Genomic DNA, 23,585 nt, shown 5'->3' with positions numbered 1-23,585 from the left:
TCCGATGTCAGAAGGGTTCAGATAATAACTACAGAACAAAGCCAACCTCAGCGTGAGCTTTGGTTGCGAATGGTATGAACTTTGAACTCTTATTCACTACAGAAGTGATACCTCCTTGAGTTAGCAACAACAGCTGCAAACGTGGGCTAGGAAAGAACAGACAGAGTATCCCGTCTACCACACAACGACGTTACTATGACGTATCCAATTTACCAACATAGACATTCTTCAAAGGACTCTGTTGGGCAACACGGACATCCATCTACCACCAACCTACCGAAGCGCAGCTCAGAGTAAATATTTATTGTATTTTCCTTTTCCAAATGGGCGGTAATTTAAAATGCATAAGATTTTGTATTTACAATAGAGTAGCTGCCTACGGCCCGATAGAGACATCGCTTCTTCCTTTGTTCTCCAGTCTTCCCGCTCTTTCACTCAAACCCAGCCCCCTTTCCTTTGGGTAACCAGCTGTCATATCTGTTCCGTCCGCTAGGGACGTTTTCCTTTATGACATCATTTGTAATCAATGTATGGTTCATTCTGTGTATATGTAATCCTGTGTGATTAGTTAGGTATTTAGTAAATAAGTAATTAAACCCAATTTTGTATTGCTGATTCAACTTGTTAGCCAGGGTTCGTGAAGATGACCAAGAATTTACAACTTTCAGATGAGACTGAAATAAGGTGAAGATTAATATTGACTGCTATTGATGTAAAATATTACTAGGTCTTTAAGAGTTTATTCGGAAGACAGCAGTTCTATAAATATTATTACATGGTGCCCCAACTTTCTAGTTAATTACATTTACATGATTAACTCAATCAGGTGATATTAATTACAGAGAAAGGATTTTATAGAATAGTATGTCATATCACTTAATCCGGCATAGCCAAAGACACAAACATTTCTGGCCTCTAGTTGGTCCTTTGGTTGGTCCTGTCAGGGAAACAGTGTTTAGACCTAATTCAATCGGACACTATTCCAAAAGGATGATACATACCAATAATAGAAATCATTGTTGCAAAGTTCTACAGTATTTTACATGGCAAACAATATTAAGAGTTTAGTCCTTTAAATGCTGCAAACAAACTTGGCACTTTTGTGCCTATCAGGTACCCGTGGAGCAGCATTATCGTGTAATAACGCAAGAAGTTTTGCCAGAAGTGCAGTTGGAAATGCAAAATAATACCCACCTGCATTGCAATTCAGAAACCTCAAATAATCAAACTCCCTCAGCCTGCCACCCGCATCGACAAAGTGCATTTAACCACAGGGTCATTAGGAGTAAACTGCTGATCGCTCTGAAAGACCAATAATGGTGTGCGAATTGTACTGCATAATGGGCCTTCACTCTCCACTTTTCCCAAGCCTCATCCGTCTGAAATGGGCCCAGGAGCAAAACACAGTGCTTATCCCCGATGCCATGCCTATCAACATGCCAGCGCTGATCTGGAGACACAGTTAGAGCCGAATCAAAAGGCCTGATGATTGCATCACTTGAAGTGATTTAGACCTATTGAAGGAGCCGTGGTGTGGAGTTGTGGGGAGGGAGGCAGATTGGATGGTAGGGAGGGTGTCAGATCGACAGCCCCCTATTTACCCAGTCTGCACAGCTCCAAGGCCGAGGTGTCGAGAAGGCTGACCCCCTGATCGTCATCTTCCAGAGATGTAGAGGAAGTTTAATCTGAGCTCTCTCTCCTCTATGTCTGTCTCACAATCTCACTCTCTCTTTGTCCCTCTGATCTTATCCGTTTCTCTCTCTCTCTCTCTCTCTCTCGGTCTCCCCCCTCTCTCTTCTCTCTCCCTCTCCTCCCTTGCAATCTGGGCTTGAATACCCACTGAGAGCTCTTTATAGATCCATAGATCAGGTGGGGTGACAGCGGGGGGACAGGCGGGGGGACAGGCAGGGTGAGAGCCAGGGAAGAGATGGCACATGAAGCTGTCAGCCTGACGATAAAATTACTACCATCCTCACCCGGGGGAGGAAAGAGGAGATATTTACCTACTGTGCAAACATTTTCTCATCAAGAGATACACCGCTTCACTTCTTATTTACTATCCATTTTCACCTCTGGCTAATACGAAAGGGGTGGTTAATCAGCGGGGACGGGAATAAGCTGGGACTTGTGTTGTGTGTGTGTGTGTGCTTGTACAATTTGTGCTAATGGCCTTGTAGACTTGAAGAGTGGGAAAGGTGGGTCACCGCTGAGACGGCCTTCCATTCTACGTATTATCTTCAGTACCCTGACCCAGGGGCCAGGACGTCAGAAAAACATAGAAAGTAAGATTTTCTAAAAGAAGGCAGAGCAAGGAATCCAATTATATGTAATGCAAAATTAGTTAGGTTTCTGAAATGTTTCAGTGGCTTGAGAGGAGGATGTGGTTTCCTTCCGGCACATAGGATGAATTAATTAGTGAATGATGTATTCCATCATAGTGAATGATGTATATCAGTGATGATTAAAACCAATCCTGTACCAAACCTCCCTATGGAAAAAAACTGATTGGGAAACAATCTCCATGAATACCTGATTCTTAGCCTGGAATCCCCACTATTTACAGTTGAAGTAGGACGTTTATATAGACTTAGGTTGGAGTCATTAAATCTTATTTTTTAACCACTCCACAAATGTCTTGTTAACAAACTATAGCTTTGTCAAGTCGGTTAGGACATCTACTTTGTGCATGACACAAGTAATTTTTCCAACAATTGTTTACAGACAGATTATTTCACTTATATTTCACTGTTCCACAATTCCAGTGGGTCAGAAGTTTACACACACTAAATTGACTGTGCCTTTAAACAGCTTGGAAAATTCCAGAAAATGATGTCATGGCTTTAGAAGCTTCTGATAGGCTAATTAACATAATTTGAGTCAATTGGAGGTGTACATGTGGATGTATTTCAAGGCCTACCTTCAAACTCAGTGCCTCTTTGCTTGACATCATACCGCTCAGGAAGGAGACGTGTTCTGTCTCCTAGAGGTGAACGTACTTTGGTCCGAAAAGTGCAAATCTATCCCAGAACAACAGCAAAGGACCCTGTGAAGATGCTGGAGGAAACAGGTACAAAAGTATCTGTATCCACAGTAAAACGAGTCATATATCGACATAACCTGAAAGGCCGCTCAGCAAGGAAGAAGCCTCTGCTCCAAAACCGCCATAAATAAGCCAGACTACTGTTTGCAACTGCACATGGGGACAAAGATCGTACTTTTTTGAGAAATGTACTCTGGTCTGATGAAACAAAAATAGAACTGTTTGGCCATTATGACCATTGTTATGTTTGGAGGAAAAGGGGGAGGCTGGCAAGGCGAAAAACACCATCCCAACCGTGAAGCACAGGGGGGCAGCATCATGTTGTGGGGGTGCTTTCCTGCAGGAGGGACTGGTGCACTTCACAAAATAGATGGCATCATGAGGAAAGAAAATTATGTGGATATATTGAAGCAACATCTCAAGACATCAGTCAGGAAGTTAAAGCTTGGTCGCAAATGGGTCTTCCAAATGGACAATGACACCAAGCATACTTCTTGTGGCAAAATGGCTTAAGGACAACAAAGTCAAGGTATTGGAGTGGCCATCACAAAGCCCTGACCTCAATCCCATAGAAAAATTGTGGGCAGAACTAAAAAAGCGTATGCGAGCAAGGAGGCCTACAAACCTGACTCAGTTACACCAGCTCTGTCAGGAGAAATCAGCCAAAATTCACCCAATTTATTGTGGGAAGCTTGTGGAAGGCTACCCAAAACGTTTGACCTAAGTTAAGCAATTTTAAGGCAATTCTACCAAATACTATTTGAGTGTATGTAAACTTCTGACCCACTGGGAATGTGATGAAAGGAATAAACGCTGAAATAAATCATCATCTCTACTATAATTCTGACATTTCACTTTCTTAAAATAAAGTGGTGATCCTAAATGACCTAAAACAGGGAATTTTTACCAAGATTAAATGTCAGGAATTGTGAAAAAAACGGAGTTTAAATGTATTTGGCTAAGGTGTATGTAAACTTCCGACTTCAACTGTAAATGGTGAACGGCGCATACGAGTGTGGATTCCAGGCAACCTGATTCCAGCTCCTGCATTTATGGGTATGATTGCCTGAGGCTAGATCCCATCCTCACAGAGCGCAGATAGAGTGAGATTGTGTGTGTGTGCCAGAGAACAGATAGATTGAGATAGTAATAAACTGCCAAGGCCATCTCCAGCCCCATCCCTTCACAGGTAACACAGAGAGGCATTATATATACCTCAGAATACGATGCAGAAAACTGCATGCCATGTTTATGAACAATGTAAAGTCAAATCTGCTACTTATGGTTTCTGGGGGTAGAGAAGCAGACAGTCCAGCTGTGTCCGTTTTGTGACACTGTCTACTCTAACACATTTCATTAGCAGGCTGCTGGCTGCCTGTCCCATATGAGAAACGCATTACGTTTCAGCGAGCACCAGACATTCATAAATCAATGAACATGGAAGAGTCCCAAATGGCACCCTATTCCCTATATAGTGCACTATTTTGGGCCATGGTCAAAAGCAATGCACTATAAAGGGAATAGGGTGCCATTTGGGATACAGCTCTGGTGGAATAATAGCCTTCCGTGACACACCTGTGGAGGCATTCAGGGACTGTCTCTTAGCTGATGTATTGGTGTCTGGAAATAGATTCATTCATTACAATACCAGCTAAAAATACGCAAGAAACCAAATCAGCCTGTGGATACTGCTCAGACTTAGCTGTTATTGGTGGCATGTAAGAGAGTGGGTTTATGTAGGCCTAAGTATTGTGAGAAGTCCTATTATTTGTATCAATGCCTCAGTAAGTGACCTCGAAAACATGACCTGACGTTTAATTTTGGATTCTAAGGTAATCACATATGCTTTTATATGCTGTGTGCTTTTCTGTTCGTGTGTGTGTGTGTACCGGCTCTTGTGGGTGTGTTCATTCGTTCTGTAGGTGCGTTAGCTCTGTCTGTGTGCGTACGTGCTCTTGTATGTGTGGTGGTGGTTCTGTGTGTATTCCTAACTTCCTACCTCTCCCCAGGCGGCAGGCAGCGGCTCCACAGCGGGGTAGTACTTGGCCAGGTCCCAGGCCACAGCGTTCATATACCACTTGAAATCTTTACACTTGAGGTGTCTTCTCAGCTCCTTCTGGGCCGTCAGGTCCCCAGTGGACAGGTGGCGGTACTCTGGACGACGCTGGTAGATGTACTCTGTGTACTCATCCATCCATGTCTCAGCCACCCTCTTCAGGTTCTGAGATAAGGGAGAGAGACAGGGAGGGAGAGATGGGGTAAGGCGATGGACTGTCTGTGAGTTTAGCTTATCACAGCACAGGTCACAGTGTGCCGAGTTAGTCAGACCTCATTTTAAATCAGATAGATGGCTGGACCTACATCCTCAGTTTGACTATCAGCCATGTGCCAATTAATTAATAGACAACCAGTCAAAATGGCCGCATGTTAGCCATAACCAGTTGATGGAAGCAGTGGTCAGTCTAACTTACTCTGGCTAGGCTTGTTCCAGACGGCACTTTGTAGGGGACGTATTTCCTGTAGATATGTCCAACTCGGGAGCATGGTACGTCGTACATACTGCCCCCACACATCCATACCTGAATGGAGATGGAACACAAACAATACCTCAGTACATTACTTCAAAAGCTTCCTGTCAGCCTGATAGCTATGTGTTCTAAGCAAGGCCACCAAACCGTTGTAACTCAACCAACCGTGTTTTGTAAGTAGGGTTGCAACATTTCGGGAACATTTAATACATGATCTGGTTTTCCAGAATACCTGGTTGGATGATTCTGGATTTCCTGCTTATTCCCTCCTGATTCTGGGATTTCGGGAGAAATCTGAGAATTTATTGAAAGTTCCCGGAATTTTGCAACCCTAGTTGTCAGCACTGAAGTAAAGAAAGGAAAGAAAAAAAGCACACTTTGTTTTTCCTATTGTTCCAGAAAGGAATCTCAGGTATCTTTCAATTTCAAAGCCCTGAGTTATTGTCGAGTTCAGAGTGAGGATATTGTTGTTGAAATGGTTGTGTAGATGGGTTTGTGTTCTGTTTGTTGCAAGACCCTAATACAGACAACCTATTGTCCTTCTGTCCACACTTGAAGTGGATTCCCACTTTGTCTGCTTGGCAGGGCCACATTATAAGCCTCTTTGAGCGGAGGGACTGAAAGGAATCCTATTTCCCGAGCACTTCGCTCGATACCCCTCTTTTCCTGCATCAAAGGAAGAGCTAGAAAGAAGAGGAAGGAAGAGGGCAGGTGTCAGTAGTGCTACTCTGAACACCTTCAGTCTGCTATCCTCTCCCTTACTGTCTCCCTTGCTCTCTCTTCCTCCCTATGCCTCTCTTTATCTCTTCATGTCCCTCCATTCTTTCTCATTCCTCTCCCCTCTCTCCCTCCCTCTCTCACCCCTCCTTCTTTCAAACTTGGCAGCTTGATTAGAATTAGAGTGGTCATGCTGACTGTTTGGAAAGGATGCTGGGACATTTCACCTCTCCTCCGCTTCTCCTCCTCTCTCCCGCTGTGTGTGTGAGCGCTCCACCTCTCTCCCGCTGTGTGTGTGAGCGCTCCACCTCTCTCCCGCTGTGTGTGTGAGCGCTCCACCTCTCTCCCGCTGTGTGTGTGAGCGCTCCACCTCTCTCCCGCTGTGTGTGTGAGCGCTCCACCTCTCTCCCGCTGTGTGTGTGAGCGCTCCACCTCTCTCCCGCTGTGTGTGTGAGCGCTCCACCTCTCTCCCGCTGTGTGTGTGAGCGCTCCATCTCTCTCCCGCGGTGTGTGTTAGCGCTCCACCTCTCTCCCGCGGTGTGTGTGAGCGCTCCATCTCTCTCCCGCTGTGTGTGTGAGCGCTCCACCTCTCTCCCGCTGTGTGTGTGAGCGCTCCACCTCTCTCCCGCTGTGTGTGTGAGCGCTCCACCTCTCTCCCGCTGTGTGTGTGAGCGCTCCACCTCTCTCTCACTGTGTGTGTTAGCGCTCCACCTCTCTCCCGCTGTGTGTGTGAGCGCTCCACCTCTCTCCCGCTGTGTGTGTGAGCGCTCCACCTCTCTCCCGCGGTGTGTGTTAGCGCTCCACCTCTCTCCCGCTGTGTGTGTGAGCGCTCCACCTCTCTCCCGCTGTGTGTGTGAGCGCTCCACCTCTCTCCCGCTGTGTGTGTGAGCGCTCCACCTCTCTCCCGCTGTGTGTGTGAGCGCTCCACCTCTCTCCCGCGGTGTGTGTTAGTGCTCCATCTCTCTCCCGCGGTGTGTGTGAGCGCTCCATCTCTCTCCCGCTGTGTGTGTGAGCGCTCCACCTCTCTCCCGCTGTGTGTGTGAGCGCTCCACCTCTCTCCCGCTGTGTGTGTGAGCGCTCCACCTCTCTCCCGCGGTGTGTGTGAGCGCTCCACCTCTCTCCCGCTGTGTGTGTGAGCGCTCCACCTCTCTCCCGCTGTGTGTGTGAGCGCTCCACCTCTCTCCCGCTGTGTGTGTGAGCGCTCCACCTCTCTCCCGCTGTGTGTGTGAGCGCTCCATCTCTCTCCCGCGGTGTGTGTGAGCGCTCCACCTCTCTCCCGCTGTGTGTGTGAGTGCTCCACCTCTCTCCCGCTGTGTGTGTGAGCGCTCCACCTCTCTCCCGCTGTGTGTGTGAGCGCTCCACCTCTCTCCCGCTGTGTGTGTGAGCGCTCCACCTCTCTCCCGCTGTGTGTGTGAGCGCTCCACCTCTCTCCCGCTGTGTGTGTGAGCGCTCCACCTCTCTCCCGCGGTGTGTGTTAGTGCTCCATCTCTCTCCTGCGGTGTGTGTGAGCGCTCCACCTCTCTCCCTGCTCTGCCATATCACAACGAGGCAGGGTGCTTTCCTGAGGAGCCTCAGGTTAATGGTCAAGCTGGCTTTACAGGCTTCATTGACATGTGGAGAGATTCCTCCAGTCTTCAGAAAATGGCCTCCTTAGAGGACAAGTGTAGATGTTCATTGACCTCTCATATCAGCAGAAATACGAGGGGTTTATGAATGACTCCCATGCGTTCATGAGTAACAATTTGTTTTAGCGTACAACTCACAGGACGAGGTACAATTCCTGGAGATGCTTTGATGATATCTGTTCAATGTGAGATACAACCAGTGTCAATAGACTGTCAGTCTAACAGCTATCATATGTAGGCTAACTGTAAGACATCCATACTCCGTGACAGTAGAGGAGAGCGGGGTAAATTGAGCCAAAGGGGTCAGTTGAGCCACCCTTGTTTCTAGGAAACCCTACACAAAATGTATAATTTGACCAAATATTTAGGAAGAGGTCATCATTTCATGGAGTCTATGAAGGAAGAAACCACATGGAAAAAGTGGTAAGCAAGTTAGGTCTAAAAAAGTCAAAATAATTCATTGTGTTAGAGGTTTCATGACGCTTCTAAACCAAAGTAGATCATCTTAAGAGTGTTCTATACATCAGTTGGGGTCTCTATAAGCTTCAATATGAGGTCCTGAACCTAGCATGAAAGTGCATCCTTGTAGCTGTGTGGGGTAATAAAGTCAACATGTTTGTCTTGGGGTAAGTTGAGTCAATGGCAAGTGACCAAATTGAAGTGTTTTCTTCCCAAGTGTAATGCAAGGCATTATTGGTGGGATATGAGGTTACAACAGGGCCTGTTCATTTTAAAAAGTACAAAGTGTTTGTTAGGTGTTAAGCCTGTGTTAAAAGATGCTTCAACATATTAAAAGACAAAAAAGTGATTGTGATTATGATGAATTGTGTTTGGGAAATGAAGATGGGTTCAAAAATGTAGTGCTAATATTTCAATCAATACAGACATTTGTAGACGGCATAGCTATGTTTTCCAAACTGTCATGTTTACATGAATTCTGATTGTTTCCAGGAATACACAACATCCTGAAATATATGTTGATATCTTTGCTAGAAATAATACTATATTTCATTAACAGAGTGATGCTGAATGTAAAAAATGTCTCTCCTAATACCCTGACCACACCGCTCGCGTCAACGAGCGTCTGTGTTGCCAAGGGCTAAAATAAAAGTCAATTCCTATTTCTGATGCAGATCGCGCTGCAAGTCCTGCCTCTCCCATCTCCTCATTGGTTTATAGAAGCAGGTACCCACGTGCCATCTCCTCATTGGTTATACCCACGTGGGTGATTGAAAGATGAACTGTTGCCGGTTGTCGTGGCAATACTATGAAAATGTAGATGCCAATCACCATATACGTTCAACAATGAAAAAGCCTGGAAGGAGGAGAGATGACTAGAAATTATTTGGTTGACTGTTTTTATGTGTGGATTAATTGTCAGAGTAGAGGACCTTGTGCAAGCTAGCTAAATAGGACAAATTAGCTAGCAAGTGCAAGCTAACTAGCTAAATTTCCATAAATGTTTAATGCTTTTCGACCTGTCCCCAAATTAATGTCATTGGTTCAGAGTTTGTTTTGATATTTTAACCTGCGTGTAAATGATCGCGTTTGGTATAGGGGGACAAAATAAATGTATGCACGATGTCGCCCGCGCGCAGCCGGTTTGGGTTCCGTGTTACCCCACTCTCCCCTAAGTAACTGGAGCAGACAACTCTGAATCAGAGCTTTTAACATTTAGACAGATGGGGGCGCCACTGTGTAATATTTACACTTTTTCTTCATTTGTGTGCTTATTGTACACTTGTGAATTCTCAACACAAAATAACACCAACGACTCAAAAAACACACAGATTAACACAAATGTCTGAATCCCCCCTCCCACCTCTGTAAGAAGACTTGCAATTTTGCATGGGAACTCTTTTTATCGTTGCCATGGTTTCCAGTCAAGGAATAAAGGGCTGCATTCCAATTACAAAGTGCACTCACTGACAGAACGAGAGCGAGAGAGAGCGAAAGCGAGAGAGAGTGTATACTGAGACCCGGTTGGATGGCAGGTATGTCAGGCACGATAAACACAATATTCCCTCACATCCATATACCGTGTTCTCCTCCGTAAATCAAAATGGAATAACCTCTGAGCCGCAAACAAGCCAAAAATCACTGGCTGTAATTAGTTTAGGAAGGAGGCTAAAGCCAGAACTACTCCTTGTAAAAACTAACACACACACACACACACGTGCACACACGGTTGCAGACACACGGGCACACACACACACAAACATTATTTTGGAATGCTGGGTACTGAGGAGTGCATTGTACAGGAGAAACAAAACACTGGAGAACAGAGCGAGAGCAATTCATCTGAGTGAAAGTTGTTCCAGTTTAATAAAGTTGTCTGGGAGCATTCTGACCTGTCTGGAGATTGAGGCAGGTGTATGGTGGGACAGGATGGAAAAGAATGGACCAAAGAAACACATTGTTATGGGACCATGATTGTCTAGACTCTAATATAATTACAAGGTTGGTAGACTTTAGTGTGTTTTAAATCATCTGTAATTTTGTTGTGCCAAGATGAACGACGCAACTTCATATGTATTTTAAATATGTCCAATAAAATTAATTCAAGGTAATGTGGGACAAGGTCACTGGTTGCTATGTGACCACGATTGTATTTTTTTTTAACTAGACCAGGTCAGTTAAGAACAAATTGTTATTTTCAATGATGGCTTAGGAACAGTGGGCTATAACTGCTTTGTTCAGGGGCAGATTTGTGCCTTGTCAGCTCGGGGATTTGAACTTGCAACCTTTCGGTTACTAGCCCAATGCTCTAACCACTAGGCTACCCCCCCAATATAATATGAACTATTAGTAAATATCATTTATATTGTATCATATCCTATCATATATATTGAATAAAAGATTAGTGGCATTTATGTGTCGTGTGACACACAGTGCAGACAGGGACTAAATAGAAGCACCTCAGCATAGATAGAAGTGGATAGTATAGACCAGGGGTCTGTCACGCCCTGGCCATAGAGAGGCTTTTATTCTCTATTTTGGTTAGGCCAGGGTGTGACTAGGGTAGTTTCTTTATTTATCTTTATCTATCGTTGTCTCTGATTGGGAATCATACTTAGGCAGCCCTTTTCCTACCTGTGTTTTGTGGGTAGTTGTTTTCTGTATAGTTTATTTGTCTTACAGAACTGTTCGTTTTTCACTTTGTTATTTTGTTAGAGTGTTTTGATCAATAAAAATCATGAACACTTACCACGCTGCGCTTTGGTCCATGCCTTCCGACGTAACAGGGTCGGCAAAAGGCAACAGGTGGCCATGGGCCAAAACCAGCCCGCAAGCAATTATTTATTTTTTTAGCAAAAAAACAAAACTAATATATATATATTACTATATATTTTGGGGGAGGGATTTTAGTTATTGGGGAAAGAAATACTTAAATCACCAGGAATTCAGCTAGAAATTACTTTCATTTAGGAAATTTGTTCACCAAGTACATTGCATTTGGAAAAGTATTCAGACCCCTTGACTTTTCCAAATTTTGTTACAGCCCTATTCTAAAATATATTAAATTGTTGTTTTTCTTCATCAATCTACACACAATACCACATAATGACAAAGGAAAAGCTGTTATTTAAATTTTATTTTATGTATAAAAATAAAAAAAACATTTACATAAGTATTCAGACCCTTTACTCAGTACTTTGTTGAAGCACCTTTGGCAGTGATTACAGCCTTGGGTATTCTTGGGTATGACGCTACATGTTTGGCACACCTATATTTGGGGAGTTTCTTCCATTCTTCTCTGCAGTTCCTCTCAAGCTCTGTCAGGTTGGATGGGAGCGTCGCTGCATAGCTATTTTCAGGTCCCTCCAGAGATGTTCAATTGGGTTTAAGGATCTCTCTGTACTTTGCTCTGTTCATCTTGCTCCGTTCATCTTTCCCAGTCCCTGTCACTGAAAAAGATCCCCACAGCATTATGCGGCCACCACCATGCTTCACCGTAGAGATGGTGCCAGGTTTCTTACAGACGTGACACTTGGCATTCAGGCCAAAGTGTTCAATCTTGGTTTCATCAGACCAGATAATCTTGTTTCCTGAGTCATTTAGGTGCCTTTTGGCAAACTCCAAGCGGGCTGTCATGTGCCTTTTACTGAGGAGTGGCTTCCGGGTGGCCACTACCATAAAGGCCTGATTGGTGGAGTGCTGTAGAGATGGTTGTCCTTCTGGAAGGTTCTCCCATCTCCACAGAGGAACTCTGGAGCTCATTCAGAGTGACCATCAGGTTCTTGGTCACCTCCCTGACCAAGGCCCTTCTCCCATGATTGCTCAGTTTGTTTCGTGCCCATCACAGCGCAGAGACAGCCTAAAGTGTTAAATGATCTTAGAGCCAACACAGATGCCAAACAGCTCTCTGTCCTTGTACTCTTGGATTTAAGTGCTGCACTCGATACGGTTGACCATGATGTCCTTCTGAAAAGACTGGAAAAGAGGGTTGGCGTCCCTGCTCCAGTTCTAAATTGGTTTAGGACCTATTTAACTGGTTGAGATTAAAAATAGGCGCTGTGGCGTCCACGAGGTTTGATTTTGGGTCTGGTACTGTTCAGTTTATAAAGTATATGTTACTCCTTGGCAGCGTTATCAGAAAGCACAGCATTGTTTTTAACTGCTACACAGACGATACACAACTTTACATTTCTGTGTCACTAGAGGATTTTAACTTCACAGATACATTATTAGACTGTATTAGTGATTTAAATAAATGGGTGGCTCACAACTTCCTTCAGCTAAATCAAGACAAGACCGAGGAACTTTGTACTGGACAAAGATTTTTTCTTTAAACAAATCGGGACGCAAAGGATTTTCTTCAGACACCGGACAAGGCCCAAATCCCTGTCATTCTCATGAAGAAGAGACAGCGATATCGGGGACGTAGGTCGGGGTGCCTTGTAAGGATTCGACGGCAAGTGGGTAATCCACCTCTACCATCAGTCCTATTAGCCAATGTGAAATAATTGGAGAATAAACTGGATGTGATCAAGACTATACTACCAACGGGACATTAGAACAGCTGCCTTTAGTAAGACAAGGGGCTATTGTGTCTATTTGTCAGTAACAGCTGGTGTACGAAATCTAATATTAAGGAAGTCTCAAGGTTTTGCTCGCCTTAGGTAGAGTATCTCATGATAAGCTGTAGACCACAACATTTACAGAGAGAGTTTATCTATATTTTTCGTAGCTGTCTATTTACCACAACAAACCGATGCTGGCACTAAGACCGCACTCAACGAGCTGTATAAGGCCATAAGCAAACAAGAAAATGCTCATCCAGAGGCGGTGCTCCTAGTGGCCGGGGACTTTAATGCAGGGAAACTTAAATCCATTTGACCTAATTTCTACCAGCATGTTACATGTGCAACCAGATTAAATAAAACTCTAGACCACCTTTACTCCACGCACAGAGATTCGAACAAAGCTCTCCCTCAGCCTCCATTTGGCAAATCTAAACATAACTCTATCCTTCTGAGTCCTGCTTACAAGCAAAAACTAAAGCAGGAAGTACCAGTGACTCGCTCAATACGGAAGTGGTCAGATGACGCAGATGCTAAGCTTCAGGACTGTTTTGCTAGAACAGACTGGAATATGTTACGGGATTCTTACGATGGCATTGAGGAGTACACCACATCAGTCACTGGCTTCATCAATAAGTACATTGATGACATCGTCCCCACAGTGACCGTACGTACATATCCCAACCAAAAGCCATGGATTACAGGCAACATCCGCACTGAGCTAAAGGGTAGAGCTGCCGCTTTCAAGGAGTGGGACACTAACCTGGACGCTTATAAGAAGACCCGCTATGCCCTTCTACGAAACAATCAAACAGGGAAAGCGGCAATACAGGAATAAGATTGTGTCACGCCCTGATCTGTTTCACCTGTCTTTGTGATCGTCTCCACCCACCTCCAGGTGTCATCTGTTTTCCCTATTAGTCCCCAGTGTATTTATCCTTGTATTTCCTGTCTCTCTGTGCCAGCTCGTCTTGTATTTCCAAGTCAACCAGCGTTTTCCCTAGCTCCTATTTTTCACAGTCTCTGTTTTATCCTAGCCCTCCTGGTTTTTGACCCTTGCGTGTCCTGGCGCCGAATCCGCCTGCCTGACCACGAGCCTGCCAATTCCCTTGTACTGTTTGGACTCGGTCCTGATCATTGAACCCCTGCCTGTCCTGACCTCGAGCCTGCCTATCGCCTGGTACTGTTTGGACTCTGACCTGGTTTATGAACTCTCGCCTGTCCCTCACCTGCCTTTTGCCTACCCCTTTTGTTATAATACATATCGGAGCTCAACCATCTGCCTCCTGTGTCTGCATTTGGGTCTCGCCTTGTGCCCTTATAGATTGAATTGTACTACACGGGCTCCGACGCTCGTCGGATGTGGCAGGGCTTGCAAACTATTACGGACTACAAAGGGAAGCACAGCCGCAAGCTGCCCAGTGACACGAGCCTATTAGATGAGCTAAATTACTTCTATGGTCACTTCGAGGCAAGCAACACTGAAGCATGTATGAGAGCAGCAGCTGTTCTGGACGACTGTGTGATCAAGATTTCCGTAGCCGATGTGAGTAAGACCTTTAAAACAGGTCAAAAATCACAGGGTCGTAGGGCCAGACGGATTATCAGGATGTGTACTCCGAGCATGTGCTGACCAACTGGAATGTGTCTTCACTGACATATTTAATCTATTCCTGACCGAGTCTGTAATACCAACATGTTGCAAGCAGACCACCACAGTCCCTGTGGCCAAGACCACCAAGGTAACCTGCCTAAATGACTACCGACCGGTAGCACTCATGTTTGTATCCATGCAGTGCTTTGAAAGGCTGGTCATGGCTCACATCAACACCATCATCCCAGAAACTCTAGACCCACTCCAATTTGCCCCAACAGATCCACAGATGATGCAATCTCTATTGCACTCCACACTAATGTTTCCCACCTGGACAAAAGGAACACCTACGTGAGAATGCTATTCATTGACTACAGCTCGGCATTCAACACTATAGTGCCCTCAAAGCTCATCACTAAGCTAAGGACCCTGGGACGAAACACCCCCCTCTGCAACTGGATCCAGGACTTCCTGACGAGCCGCCCCTAGGTGGTAAGGGTATGTAACAACACATCTGCCTGGCTGATCCTCAACACGGGGGCTCCCCAGGGGTGTGTGCTCAGTCCCCTCCTGTACTTCTTGTTCACCAATGACTGCATGGCCGAGCACGACTCCAACACCATCATTAAGTTTGCCGATGACACAACAGTGGTAGGCCTGATCACCGACAACGACGAGACAGCCTATAGGGAGGAGGTCAGAGACCTAGCCAGGTGGTACCAGAATAACAACCTATCCCTCAACGTAACCAAGACTAAGGAGTTGATTGTGGACTACAGGAAAAGGAGGACCGAGCACGCCCCCATTCTCATCGACGGGGCTGTAGTGGAGCAGGTTGAGTTTTTCAAGTTCCTTGGTGTCCACATCAACAACAAACTAGAATGGTCCAAACACACCAAGACAGTCGTGAAGAGGGCAAGACAAAGCCTATTCCCCCTCACGAAACTAAAAAGATTTGGCATGGGTACTCAGATCTTCAAAAATTATACAGCTGCACAATCGAGAGCATCACTGGTTGCATCACTGCCTGGTATGGCAACTGCTCGGCTTCCGATCGCAAAGCACTACAGAGCGTAGTGCGTACGGCCCAGTACATCACTGGGGCCAAGCTTCCTGCCATTCAGGACCTCTACATCAGGCAGGGTCAGAGGAAGGCCCTAAAAATTGCCAAAGTCTCCAGCCACCCTAGTCATAGATTGTTCCCTTTGCTACCGCACGGCAAGCGGTACTGGAGTGTCAAGTCTAGGTCCAAAAGGCTTCTTAACAGCTTCTACCCCCAAGCCATAAGACTCATGAACAGCTAATCTAAGGGCTACCCCAGACCCCTCTTTTACGCTGCTGCTACTCTCTGTTAATTATCTATGCATAGTCACTTTACCTCTACCTACATGTATATATTACTTCAATTACCTCAACTAACCTCTGCCCCCGCACATTGACTCTGTACTGGTACGCATCGCTACTGTTATTTTATTGTTGCTCTTTAATTATTTGTTATTTTTCTATTTTCTTCAATTTATTTTAGTAAATACTTTCTTAACACTTATTTAACACTCAAAACTGCTTTAGCTTTGCTTTTCTTTAAGGTGATTTTTAGTCATTTCATTTTTATTCTTATGTTTTTTATCCTCTTCTGTTTTTTGTGTAGTAAATATTTCAGTTATTTTAATTGTTTTTATTCTGGGTTTTTTTTCTCTGTGAAGGACATTGTATTGCATTTCATGTCTGAAATGTGCTGTATAAATAAAGCTTGGTTTGATTAAGCCACCCGACCATCCGCTCCGACAAAAATTGGCCTGTGAATCTAGTTGCCGAACCCTGGTGTATACTGAAAGACGAACTTAGCCCTCATGAGTATGACTAGCAACCTTAAGACTCCTTAAGACTTCCAGTTTCTCTACAGTGCTGTATCGAGATACTTGAATGATAAGACTTGTTCCAGTCTTGAGAACATTGGTAAGAGAAATGTATGATTGGGAAACGCTATCTTCTATACATGTTTGCTCACCTTGAACGATATCTCGTACTGCTCTCCGCCCCATATTTCCAAGCCAGTGTCGTAGCCACCCAGCTCCCAGAACCACCGACGGTTGACGGCAAAGAGACCTCCGGCCATCACTGGAGACCTGTAGGAGAGATAGAGAGAGCATCCATGTCTTTAGCTTGTCGGTAAAGTTATTTTCTAAATCTTCCGATCAGCACAAAACAATGTGGCGGTGTCTAGTTTTTTTGTGTCATAATGTGAGCATCTACTGCTACAGCTGTAGCTCTTAAGAGAGATGTACAGTTTCTCTATCTGTCTAAGAGAACCAGTGAGAGACAAAGAAATAATACAAGTGTTAATTACCATGTTCAGATTTATTAAGTTAAAATAGTGCATAACATCCATATATTGAAAGGTGACATTTGGTGTAATTCCAAGCATCCAGCTTGGAATTTTGCATAATTTGCATAATTTTGCACGCCCAATTTTTCAGTTTTTGATTTGTTAAAAAAGTTTGAAATATCCAATAAATGTCGTTCCACTTCATGATTGTGTCCCACTTGTTGTTGATTCTTCACAAAAAAATACAGTTTTATATCTTTATGTTTGAAGCCTGAAATGTGGCAAAAGGTCGCAAAGTTCAAGGGGGCCGAATACTTTCGCAAGGCACTGTATAGTAAAAACATGCACGCAGGCAGTCTCAAAGACATATTGAGTCTTTACCCATAAATCCCATGGCTTGCAATAATAAAGGATGTTCCGTTCAGGCTTATCTCAGTCAAAGCTTTCCTCCAATCACGGCAAAGAAATACCAGTCTATCGCGGTATGCTGACACCGACCCTCGCGCAATCGATAAACTTCACAGAGAGCTCAAGCAGTCAAAAATCCCCATGATTGACACTTGACATGGCTATTTGCCTGACATTTCACATTTCCCACTGCAGAATCTACAGAAAAATCTAAGCAGATCAGGGATTGGTGCACAGTAAGCAGCATCTACTCCAAGGAGAAGCAACTTCCTTCCCATCAACAACAAACTGCTTCTACTAATAGTATTCTAATCCTTTCTCCCTGCCTATTCCTATTCTCCCTCCTTGCTCATTGTACTGCCCCAAACCTGTGCTCATTGTTATTTCACACTCCCTTTCAGCAGGGCTTAAGCTCGGGGAGTGGATTTTGTTGGACCCTGGCTTTGGCATGTTTGAATGTTTTTCCTTGTCGTTCTTCTTCGACGATGGTGGAGAATCGGAGTAATCCTCCGGGTAATGGGAAGAGCTCTTTTCCTGCGTTTGAGTCATTCCTCGGTAGCGACGAGGACGAGGCGACGATCTTCTAATAAAGCGCGGGGGGATGAAATACTGTGATGTAAGTAGAGGAGGCCAAAAAAGGAAAACACCACAGCCCTTTGAATTACTGAGAGAAAAGAGCGGCGGTGTCTTGATGCGAGGCTTGGATGGATGCGGTACGGCAGTGTGGAGGATAGGTCTAGCGTTTGAGCTGGGGAGCCGTTGAACTAGGGGTGTTTTTGTAACCAAAATGCTCCGAATAAACAGCACCAAGGTGCGAAGCCACAACACAACAGCAAGCTTGACTCATTAAATCTCTTCACACCTCCTAATTCACAGGGAAAGCGTCGCATTATTTGGGCATCTTAGTCAACAAAAAAGAGCTTTAAGCCAAGAAAGTTTTAAGCTGTAAAATCCAAAATAGCAAAGGCGTTGTGGGAGGGATTGGATTTGGTGTCTTAAGGTTAGGCCTCCACAGATAGACAGTCTTTTTAATCCGAAAAACTGTTTGGTCTGACCCAATGATGATTCAAAGGAGCCTAATGTTCCTTGTTCCAATTTTTTTGTGTGTCTATGTATCTATAACAACCATGATCTGCCTGTGCAAAAAACAAGACAACAAGTGAGGTATGAGCTTGTGTGTGGTGGTGAAGGCAGAGCCAGACGGAGGGAGCTCAGTGCAGAAATCTATTTACTCTGCGGGTAATACCCTCCGGCCTGCTTCCCTCCAATTGAATAAAGCGCTGAAATATACCAGTCCACTCAATTAAAGGAGCTAATGGTGGAGCAAGCTGAAATCATTATATATTTTATCTTCTTAGCAGCCTTGCCAACAACAGCTGAAAAACACTAGAGAACATAGTTTATTTGGGAAGTTAAAGTAGTTTATTTGTCATTGACACTACAACTTCTGGATAAAGTGGATGGAATGAGGGATTAGACAAAATGCAGAGCTAACTCACGTATTATTCTTATCTTAAAAAACCCACAACACTAGAAGATTATTTGGGAAGTTAAAGTTGTCGTGGACACTACACTTTCTGGTTGTGGTGGTTGAAATTAAAGCATAATATATATAACCCTCCTCGTTTGGAAAGTCCGTTTTTGATTCACTACGGTTGAAATACACCACGGGAGAGATTGAGTGGGATGGTTTGTGTGGTGATATAGAAGGTAATGAGAGCTGTTTTTTAGCTGTGGATATCTCAGTGGTTAGTGGAGGCTTTACACTGTTTGATCAGGCTGGATTGCTGCTGATAGGCTCAGAGAGAGAGCGAGAGAGAGAGAGAGAGAATTAATATCCTTCATCTAATCCTACAGGAGGCTTACCCAACAAGGAGGAAGGAACCAGCCTGCTATGAAGAGATGATCTGATTGAAGGAGGGCAGCATTCAGAGACGTCATGCAATTTATTCAAGGGTGCCCTGATAGCCAAATTCAATATTGTAGGATTAATTAATTATACGCAAAGTCAGTGTACAAACAGATAAAACTGAGGGGGGGGGGGGGGGGGGGGGGGGGGGGGGCTGATATGAATATGCAGCATGCACGTTCCTTCTCCCGGCCCTAGCACAATCCCAATCAAAAAGTAGTCTGTGGCCAAAAGTAGTGCCCTATTTAGGGAATATGGTGCCATTTGGTATGCAGACCATGTAGTCAAGAAACAAGGCCAGTCAGTCAAGATGATATTAGTCAATCAAACCTGCCAGGGACAGAGGGCTAGCACTAAGGAGATGTGATTACTTCAGTGTGGGTTCCTCCAGGAAGGATTGTGTCTGAGTTGAAGGGAGCAGCCAAACTGGATATGATATAGTAAGACTGCAGCGTGGTGGCTGTTATCGATCCCTTAATTAGACAGGGATCTCAGAGGGAACGTGTAGATCAATGAGGCTGTGCTGAGACGGAGGAGGCTGTATGTGTGTGTTCCTGTGTTTGTGTGTGTGTGTGTGTGTGTGTGTGGTTGGCCAGCCAGGTGAGTAAAGCAGAGGTCACACCGCTGCAGGTTGAGGTTCTGAGAGAGTGGGGCGTGTGTGACCGGGTCAAGCTACTTACTGAGGCTGACTGAGTCTCTCTGGCCTCTGGCCTGTGAAGCCCATAGGAGTAGGAGTCACTGTAATCAAACAGCAGGACACACACAAGCACGCATTGGCCTATGTACACATACTGTACAAACACACACACAGGCACGCACACACACATTCACACACATTGTACAAGCCTCGGCTCACACAGCTCATTAACCTTCATACATACGGTTCCTAATGTTATCATACTAAACATGCATAAATTACAGCACTCTGAAACAACACTACTCTACCCTCCAGCCAGTTGAGTCTGTACTGCACTCTCCACAGCAGATCACTGGTGTTCTACATTGATGTGTACATTATAGACCTTTGGAGAACAGCTTACAAACAAGTCCTTAGCTGCTCTATTAATCTGTATATGTAGCACGTTAGGCAAACGAAATAGAGACATGAATGCCATTGAATTGAAGACCCTGTGTGTGTGTGTGTGTGTGTGTGTGTCTCTCTCTCTCTCTCTCTTGCTCTCTCTCCTGTGGATGTGTGTGTGTGTGGTTTCCTATGTATGGCCAATTCCTTGTGGAATTAGACTAGAGCTCAACCCTGACAGTCTGAACATAGCCTCATAATTACCAGACTGATTACCGCTGATATCTGTGTAGCCATCATGTATGTAAGCTCGCAAGATCAGGCAATTTACTAGTCTGAACACTGACTGACTGACTATAAGCGAATTAAGAAGTAATTCCACTCAAAATACTAATTATCTGATGTGATTAGTTAAATGCTGTTGGAATTAGTGCAACATGCTAATAAAGCCATGTTGTTGAAGCCTTTGGCCTCTCTATCTCTCTCTCTCTCTCTCTCAGTGTCTCTCTCTCTATCTCTGTCTCTCTCTCTATCTCTCTCTCTTTCTATCTCTCTCTCTCTCTGTCTCTCTCTCAGTGTCTCTCTCTCTCTCTCTGTGTCTCTCTCTCTCAGTGTCTCTCTCTATCTCTCTCTCTCTCTCTGTGTCTCTCTCTCTCAGTCTCTCTCTCTCTCTCTCTCTGTGTCTCTCTCTCTCAGTGTCTCTCTCTTTCTCTCTCTCTCTCTCTCTTTGGAAATGAGTTGGAGGTTTTTCTTCTTCAAATATAACATTGTTTCTGTCCTGGGTTAAGCGGTGTAATGTGTGAACACTCTTGTCCAGGGAGAATAGGTTCTTTATCATTGGGTGAATCACACAGACAGATGTTGAAGAATAAACACACACACCCACACAGTACACACACACACACACCGTACACACACACACAGAGACACACTGTACACACACTGTACACACACACACTGGACACAGACAAATAGTTAGCAAGACTTTGACACCTCATGTATGTTTGTCATCCCTTAACAGCACGGTAAAGCAACAGAGGATTGTGTGTGTGTGTGTGAGAGGAGACAATTTGGAAGGGCTCCCACCCGTCTCCATCAGTCCAAACGATAGGGGAGCTCAGCTCCAACCTCTCTTTACTTAGGCTTTTCCAAATGCAACTAATCATTCCCCTTCTCTTCTGTAGTGCAGACAGACATACTGTAGCTTTCAGTGGCTTAGCTTTTAAAAACTCAGGCATCGATTCGGAGAGCCTCTGTCTGTCGACAAACACTTCGCACATCTCTGACGAGCTCAGCAACACCTCAATATGTTGACACCTATCTGTTTCTGAGCTACGCTCCCCAATTACTGCCTGCCTGCCTGGAGATGTCAATCATCATGTACATTCAAGGGATGAGCTCTCAGATCCAATTAAGGAAGGACCTCCACACATACCACATTTATGCAGCTTATAAACAATATTCCCTCTAAACTGCATGCATGTGTGTTCTAGCCCTGAGACTGCCGCACTGATGCCATGCAGAAATATCACCCCACAGAGAGAAGCACGAGATAGAAAGTGGAGTGAAGTTCTACAGCAGTCACCAACCATTCGATCGCATTCCACTGGTCCATCTCCAAGGCATTCCTAGTCAATCGACAAACGTTTGTGAAAAACCCAACGATAAAGCCTTACGGCTCGTGTACTCTAGCACGCGGTGAATTGCAGCGTGCTGCTTAGGCCACCCAGAGTGGTTCGCTTGTAGGTGTGCTGGCAGCATATGGTTTATAAAAGTGTTGAGTACAAAGTGTTGACAGTGCTGAGTAAGAACTTAAACATGAACTCACTCATAAAAACAGCAGCTCTTTGCCGTATTAGTTGACAGTCTCTCTCTAGTCATGGTTTTAAACGTTTTGACATCTCACTTTGCAAAGTATCTTTCCTTTATGCCTGCTACGTTACTGCAGACACGGTCATCTGAGCCATCCGATTGGCCAGCGGTAGGCTAATAGTGCACTTTAGTTTGTATGAAGGTCTGGCCCACCCAGGAACAAAATTATTTTAGGGGCTCCCGAGTGGCGCAGTGGTCTAAGGCACTGCATCTCAGTGCTAGAGGCGTCACTACAGAAACCCTGGTTCCGAATCCAAGCTGTATCATAACTGGCTGTGGTTGGGTGTCCCGTAGGGCGGCGCACAATTGGCCCAGCGTCATCCAGGTTTGGCTGGGGGAGGCCGTCAATGTAAATAAGAATTTGTTCTTAAACTAACTTGCCTTGTTAAATAATACATGTAATGGGTAAATAGTTTGATCCATTCTCCATTTCATGAATTTATTCCAAGGTAAATAGTAATATGCTGTAAAACGCTCTGGTGACAAACAATCTTTGCTGCTCTGTTTCCAATTGCCCACATGGATATGAGAACCTATTCATGTAGGTATATACATTTTAAAAAATGTTTTTAAAAAACAATGTATTATTAGCTAACTAGCTAGCTAGCTATCTAGCCAACTTTACATACTGTATAGATAGCTAGCTAAGTTCATTAAATATCACCAGCTACCTAACTTCATATTAGCTAGCTACCTTGGATGTATTTATCACTGTAAAAAAACAACTCCAAATGCATTTGTAGGTAGCTAACTAACAGTCACGGAGGATGGTAAAATAGATAAGTGAGAGATTAGGCTATTCTGGATAGGGCAGGTACTTTTGTGTAGTTCCAGTCCCCAGAAGAGAGGACGGAGGTAGTAGTAACATAACATTCAGTGCGGTCTACTTTGAGAATAATGAAGTCTGTTTCTTGTGATGTTTTCTGTCCTCAGATACAGAGAGCGGTGAAAGCCTGTCTGCAGATGAAGAGGTCCCAATGAAGAGCAGTGGTTCTCAGTCCTGGTCCTGGGGACTCATTGCCTTAATACTACACAGCTGATTCAATTGATCAACCCATCATCAAGCTTCAAGTGGTATTTATGTATTCATTTGTGATGCTATCCTGGATATGATCCGGCTTGTCACGTGCTACACATGTACATATGTGTGCACATGCATCTATCTATCTATCCGATGTTATCATGGTTTGTTATAAGGGATATTATACTTTAGTAATCCACAATGACCTGGTGAATTAAAAGTCTAATAATGAAACGATCTTCCATATTCCTACAGATACCTTCAAAATGATTGCCTACAGTTACCGTGTAGGGCAATGCAAGGTTGGATGACCAGGGCCATCTGGGACTACCTCCTGGGAGACTTCAGGTGAGTGAAGGCTACCTGTGTCCTGCATAACTTCATGATGATGGACACAAGGACCAGTAGGGGATCTGCAGCTCGCCCTCGTGCGCCAGAGGAGAAGTCTGCTGCTCTGCAGGATGTTTCAAGGATGGGGTCCAACAACGCAGCACGGGAGG

General features: G+C 44.6%; 1 protein-coding gene across 2 annotated transcripts in view; it reads right to left on the bottom strand.

Annotated features, from left to right (window-relative positions):
- Window positions 1–23,585, bottom strand: part of LOC110497384 (polypeptide N-acetylgalactosaminyltransferase-like 6) — a 231,440-nt gene that overhangs the window by 6,721 nt on the left and 201,134 nt on the right. For both annotated transcript variants that reach the window (XM_021573463.2, XM_021573464.2), the window contains exons 8-10: window positions 16,537–16,654; window positions 5,512–5,619; window positions 5,040–5,261 (exon numbers count right to left, since the gene is read on the bottom strand). In XM_021573463.2, the coding sequence (XP_021429138.1) occupies window positions 5,040–5,261; window positions 5,512–5,619; window positions 16,537–16,654 (448 nt within the window). The remainder of the gene's footprint in view (window positions 1–5,039; window positions 5,262–5,511; window positions 5,620–16,536; window positions 16,655–23,585) is intronic.

The sequence above is a fragment of the Oncorhynchus mykiss genome, chromosome 19 (assembly GCF_013265735.2).
Source record: "Oncorhynchus mykiss isolate Arlee chromosome 19, USDA_OmykA_1.1, whole genome shotgun sequence".
NCBI lineage: Eukaryota > Metazoa > Chordata > Actinopteri > Salmoniformes > Salmonidae > Oncorhynchus > Oncorhynchus mykiss.
This window is presented reverse-complemented; position numbering and strand designations above follow the sequence as displayed.